This window comes from Castanea sativa, chromosome 11 (assembly GCF_040712315.1).
Source record: "Castanea sativa cultivar Marrone di Chiusa Pesio chromosome 11, ASM4071231v1".
NCBI classification, from domain to species: domain Eukaryota; kingdom Viridiplantae; phylum Streptophyta; class Magnoliopsida; order Fagales; family Fagaceae; genus Castanea; species Castanea sativa.
The window spans coordinates 32,099,612-32,106,157 of NC_134023.1; the positions used below are offsets into that span (position 1 = coordinate 32,099,612).

Consider the following 6,546-nt stretch of genomic DNA (forward strand, 5'->3'; position numbering starts at 1 on the left):
ATCCATAAATTCATATTTTATTCATTAGTTTAAACTACAAAAATTTGAATTTTAATAATTAATTGATGACATGAATATTAATTTTTGATTACCTTGAAATTTTGCAAACATAAAGAATATACAAAGATAATGTAATCTAATGGTGAATTTGTCAATATTCGCATTTCAAACTACAAAAACTTGAATTTAAATAATTGATTGATGACATGGCTATTGATCTTTGATCACTTTAAAATTTTGCAAGCATGAAGAATATACGAAGATAATGTAATCTAACGGTGGATTTCTCAAAATTTGCATCCAATTAAAAACTATTGATTAGTGTAACATTACTTAGAGTTACACCATATAACTTGAACTTAACTCTCATATATATATATATATATATATATAATACTTTGATCCCAAGTAAAAATTTCTGACTCCACTCCTTGTTATGCAACTAATTTAGTACACATTAAACAAAGTTCACACATAATCCATTCTATAAGAGCACTCCTTAAACTCTACCATATCTATCGGTAAAGTGTCCTCTGGAAAATCACATGTGGTGATCTTCTCCGGCCCTTGATCAGCTAGTAAATCACACGGCGGGGGAGTCACGCCACTCGTAATTCCGGCAACATCGCTGCACCTCCACGACATCTTCTTCGCCTTAGAAGCCATCCCAATGGTCACATTTGACATACAAATGCCAGTAAAGGGATCACCAGAAATCCCTTCCAATCTACCTGCCACTGTTACATTCTCTGCCACTACATCCCTATAGTTAATCCCTTGTATCACTGGCAGGGCATTGGGGTCATATTTATTATCAGGGTGTGCCTTATAATTGCCAGACATCAAAAATACCCATTTCATTGTGTGCAAGCTCATTTTCTTCACGTATATGTCTTTCACGTATGCTCCTCTCCCTATGGCTGTTTTGATCCGCACCGCTGATTCGGTTTGGATGGCCACGATGTCTTCAGCCCTCACATCCTGGATCCCGCCTGACATCTCGCTTCCCAATGCGATCGCGGCGCTGTATGGGGAAATGCATGTCAGCCGTCTGATTACTAGTTGTTTGGTTGGCCACCCAAATGCTATGCCATACTCATCCCAACCGCTCTTAACGGCTATACAGTCATCCCCAGAGACTATGTAACAGTCTTCTATTCTAATGTTTGTGCAAGAGTCTGTGCTTAGGGAAAAAACAGAGGAAGAAAGAAATTAGAATTAGAAGTATAATAGATCATCTTCTATTAATAAGTTATAATCCTAAGATTTTTAATAAGTTTAACATGGAGCCCATTATTAAGCGAGTTGAATTAATATGGAAAACGTTGTACTTGGCATCCGAGGAAGGGAAAAAAAAAAAAATCTATTTTATATTCTTAAAACTTACTTTATTTATTTTAGCATCTTATCTTACAGCTTACTCAATATCTCAAATTCTATTTTTTTCATACAACTTATTAAAATAATATAAATAAACTAATTATCAGAAGAAAGAGAGACCGTGTGAGAGGACGAGAGTGTGTGAGAGATTAGAATATATCTTTTTTCTTTACTACTTCATGAACAGTAAATTGTATGAATACAAATTTACTGTTCATGGTTGATAAATTTTTGAGTAACCCACATCCGGATAAAGCTCAATTCGTGCTAAAATAGCAACTAGGGAGTTTACACCCAATGCTAATGCTGAAGGATGAGACGTGTCCATTTTAAGATGTGTCAATATGGTTTCCTCTTAGGTGCTCTAAAACCACTAGATCAAAGCCAAACCCCTAAATGAATTTTATTGACCATTAATTGAATGGTAAGAAACATTTATAATCATTAGTCAAAGATTAAAGCACGTATTTTTTTTATGCTTCATAAGACAAACCTGGATTGATACCATCAGTGTTTGGAGATTTAACTGGAGCGATGATCGTGATCCCTTGCACAACTATATTGCTGTATAATTGAAACATTTTAGGGTCTTAAAATGGATTTAAAAGAAAAAAAAATCAGACTAGTTTGTTTTTGAAACAAATAAAATATTTGAAGAAGAATAAAACTTAACTTATTATGGTCAAAATATGAATTTTGTTTCTAAATTATGAGTATAAGTCCAATTTGGTCTTTAAATATAGATTAATTTTGTTTAATCCAGACTTTAGCTTATCATAATTATACAAAATTATTGCTATGATAAGGTGTTTTTGTACAGGTTCTTATAATATTGATGTGACATGTTCAGTTGGTCTCACAAAATCAAAATATATTGAGACATGTCAATTTAATATTTAAAAAATATTGTAAATATATATATATATATATATATATATATATATTTATAAATATGTTGCCCCTATTGTGCTTGTTATTTCAAGTACCATGTTCTAAAAAAAAGAAAAAAAAAAGCCAGAAGTAATGCAGAAGAATCGATAATTTCAATGTTGAATTAAAATTTGAGGTATAAAAATTGGGGGGTGAGGCTATCTGAAACTCCATAAAAATGGGAACATTGTGCACTTGATAAGACGTTTTCAATTAAAATTTGAGATATAATTCGGGGAGAAAAACCAACCTTGGCCCGTTATTAACATAACAAAACATGTAGCAGTGTAGAATTAGTGAGTGGAATTACCTACTGTAAACAGGATGAACATTCCATGAAGGAGAGTTTAGGAGCGTTAGATTTGAAATCTGAACATTGTCTGAGAACATGAGTTCTATCAGGTAAGGACGAGTGTATTTTAGCTTTCCCCTGTGGAAGTTTGTCCACCAGAATGCTCCCTGACCATCAATTGTGCCATTGTCCCCTGATTTCAATACGTATATGATTAAATTGTAAGCTTAACACATTAATTTGTGAATTTTTATTTAATTTATTAGTGCCAAGTGTCAATGAAAGCTCCAAAATCCAAACCTAAAATTGTTTTCTAGTTACCTGTGACAACAACGTCTGTCAGGTTTGTTCCAAAAATGAGACTGGTGTACCTTCCGGCTGCCGCATCCCTTCCTCGACCGTATGATGGCAATGGTTTGAGCACAGGCCATTCGTTCATATCCTAACCCATTTGATTCAGTGAAATCGGTAAGATAAAGCAGAAGAAAGACTAGGATACAACAAAATTTCAAGATATTTCCATAAAATTTTTATTTTGAATTGTGATGGGTTATGATAATTTCTTTATTTCATATATTTTTGTTCTGTGATGGGTTAACATCCCACTTTTTGTGAAATTGTCGTAAGATTTTGTTATGCGCTAAAAAGAACTCAAAGTACACATGCATAAAATGTCACACCAAAAGCAAGCAATTGTTTAACAATAAATGTACAAACAAAATATTTCACTGACTGTCAGTCTAATTTAATATAATTAAAATAATATTATAGAGTAAACCACTTAAGTTAAAATATTATATATATATAAAATAAAGGATAGCCTGGTTTTGAAGTTCAAGCCAAGGAGCCGCTAGTTTTGCAAGACTTTTTACAAAAGCATCATGTCGTGTAGCAGACTAGGCAGGACAGTCTGGTTTTGAAGTTCAAGTCAAGGAGCCGCTAGTTTTGCAAGACATTTTACAAAAGCATCATGTCGTGTAGCAGAATAGGCAGGAAGTGGGATTATTTAATTTTGACTTAAAGCAAGGCTATTTGAAATTCTTAGGATCTTGATAGGATTTATTATTGAAAATTGAAAACTGAAAATACTGTAATAAAATAATTTTTAAATGTGTAAATAATGTTATGGGACCTACTTTTAATATTTTTTTCTGAATAAAGTGTTCGTGGAATTCATGAACAGTGCGTAAACAGTGCATAAACAGTACAATTTGTTTCAATTTGTTTTTGTACAGTGAATTCATGTGCATAAACAGTACCACGACTGTTCATACAAGCTGAAAAAAAAAAAGAAAAAAAAAAAGAAAAAGTGGAAGGAAACGTGAAATAGAAAACGCAAACGCGCAAAAGTCCATCCAAACGCTACCTATGTGCTAGTTTGGATCCAGCTGCGTCCACGTTTTTTTTTTTTTTTTTTCTGCTACAGGGGACAAGCGCTCAGTGCGCGTACTGTGCGTGCACTGTGCGTGCACTGTGCGCACACTATTCATGTACTTTTTTAACTATTTTTTATTAAAAATGGATTCCGCAGTACTATTCACACATTTAAAAATTATTTTGTTACAGTGTTTTCAGTTTTCAGTTTTCAACAATAAGTTCTATCTAAACGGACTCTATGTTTCTATAAAAGTCAGGCGATTTGAAGTTCGTGTGAAATTATTGAAAACAAGTGTGGATCCTATTCGAGGGAGAGAGGTATAGTCCATGGAATAATTTCGTAATGTTTCAGTCACATAGTGCTAACTATACGGCGCTAATTAATTTAGTTCTCTTGACTAATTGAAAATAGGCTGTTTGATGGTCAGTAATACATAAGCTGACCTTTTAAAATTGAAGAGTAATACTAAAAACAAACAAATTATTTTACAATATTTTTACAAAATATTAATGTAGTCAACCTCTTATTGATTTTCAGTTAAGCTCACCATTAATATAATTTTATTTATTTATTAATAATCACTCACCATATCAACAGTTTGTAAAAAAATTTGTAAATTAGTTTGTACTTTTAGCATTATTCTAAAATTGAATTTTGCTTTTTTTAGCTTACCATAAAAATTAAATTGTTTAGATTTTGCTATTATTTTTTATCTGAACTAATAAGCATATTTTTTTTTTTCAATATTTTGTATGCAAAGTTATTGAATGTAACAAACTATCATTGAACTGAACCATCTTACACACCTATCCTTATTCAATTTAGAAGATATTATTTGAGCAATTTATTATTTTATTTTGTTTTGTATTTAGTATAATTTTACAAACAATAATTATGAATTAATATTGTATATATAGTATCTAATAGTAATTTTTTAAAATTATATATGTAATAGTAACGTAATGAGAAATTTGGTGTAACCAATTTCATGAAAATTATAAAGAAAAATTATTTTAATAACTTTAATTGTCCTAGTCAAACTATATCATATATGTTTATTAATCCAAACTAACATTAATAGCTAGGGTTATATATTAGTTTTTCTTAACAGGAGAAGAAGCTTTTCAATCTAGATGGGTTTCTGGTAGTGTTTTGCTGAATATTGAATATTTCCTGTACCTTTCTTTTTTGGGTTAAATGAAATAGGAACTAATTCTTTCCCATTTAAAAAAAAAAAAAAACAGTGTGTGCGTGAGGCAGGGGTCGGATTGAAGGATTTTTTCTACCCTACCGACTAAGTTAAAAATAATCATCACCTAACTCAACCTAACCCATTTAATTGAAACACAGACAGCTACAAACACACACAGCGTAAAGTCCGAGAAATAGGACCTGGGAAGCAAGGAGAACAGCATCCTTATCTAGATAGAGAGTGAAGTGGCTGGTGAGGCTGAAGCTGCCGGTCAACCATTTTCCTGCAGGAATGTATAGCTGAGCGCCGCCATCCGATGCATATTGGCTTAGTTTATCGATTGCAGCCTGAAATGCCTTTGTGTTTGATGTTTTTCCATCAGCAACACCACCAAAATCCGTCAGGGATGCACTGTGAGATCTGCAGTTAATAGCTCTGTACTTCAAGAACCCACCCTGCTGAATCCTGGCTCTTCTGCTTTCAGCTCCTCTTAGACTCAACAAGGCCACAACTACAAGTACTGAAACTGTCTTTAACACCTGTAACATGAAAATGATAGCTAAACTAAGTTCTAATTATCGGAAAGTAAGAGGAAAATTATGATACAAACTGGTTAACATTGTGGAACTGTCCTAAACCAATATCATAGATTGTTTGATAAGAATAGACAAGTTGGGTCTCATTGTGAAGGAAAACAAGGAATGTCATCTTTTTACTTAAAATGCATCAATAAACCGTGGGGCAAAGCAAAATTACATTACAAAAACCAAAATCTGTAAGCACATGACTAAAACAAGTGAACAACCTCTCCCTTTGTTACATAGAATTGTGTACGAAATCAAGAAAGAGGAATCAAAACTCATTACTAGAGACTGTATTATTTTAATTAGAAAACCATAATGATTTTGTTTGTTTGGGGGGAGAAAATGGAGAAAAGGGAGTGGTGGTTTACTTGAGCTCTCACGTGACTTCTCGAGAACTCCATTGGAGGGACGGTAAATTAGATTAGAGTTTGGTGGTAGTGTCAAGACAAGTGAAGTATTTATAATGTAAAGTTCAACCGTGAACATGGGGTTCATATTCTGTAGTAGGCTAATTGCTATTTTAATAAAAAAAAAATTTATAAATTTTTTTTTTTAATTTACTTATTATTAATTTTTGTATAAAAGACTAACGGGGACAATATAAAGAATGAGAGTTATCTACCAAAGTAAGGGGAAAAAAAAAAAACACATAAAAATGAGAGTTTCAAAGAGTGTTTTTCTACCACAAAAGTTGGTGAAATGAATCTCGCGTGACATCATCCATTCTTCAATTTATTTATATTTTCACCAAAGGAAGACCTTTTAGCAAGAACACGTTTGTAGGATGAAG

At 32.5% G+C, this 6,546-nt stretch overlaps 1 protein-coding gene across 1 annotated transcript; it reads right to left on the reverse strand.

The window, feature by feature from the left end:
- Positions 1-263: 263 nt before the first annotated feature.
- Positions 264-6,230, reverse strand: LOC142615730 (putative polygalacturonase). Its single transcript, XM_075788523.1, has 6 exons — positions 6,125-6,230; positions 5,373-5,711; positions 2,924-3,044; positions 2,621-2,795; positions 1,874-1,944; positions 264-1,178 (listed from the first exon to the last, which is right to left on the reverse strand). The coding sequence occupies exons 1-6, from the start codon at positions 6,155-6,157 to the stop codon at positions 469-471; spliced, it is 1,449 nt and encodes a 482-aa protein (XP_075644638.1). The 5' UTR covers positions 6,158-6,230; the 3' UTR covers positions 264-468.
- Between the last annotated feature and the right edge of the window lie 316 nt (positions 6,231-6,546).

What these genes read in the sequence shown, in the direction of transcription:
- LOC142615730 (XM_075788523.1), bottom strand. Translation starts at nt 6,157, where the DNA reads ATGGAGTTCTCGAGAAGTCACGTGAGAGCTCAA. An exon ending in GAAGTCACGTGAGAGCTCAA is followed by an intron (nt 5,712 to 6,124) that starts GTAAACCACCAC and finishes TTCATGTTACAG; the next exon opens with GTGTTAAAGACAGTTTCAGT. An exon ending in GACAGACGTTGTTGTCACAG is followed by an intron (nt 2,796 to 2,923) that starts GTAACTAGAAAA and finishes TATTGAAATCAG; the next exon opens with GGGACAATGGCACAATTGAT.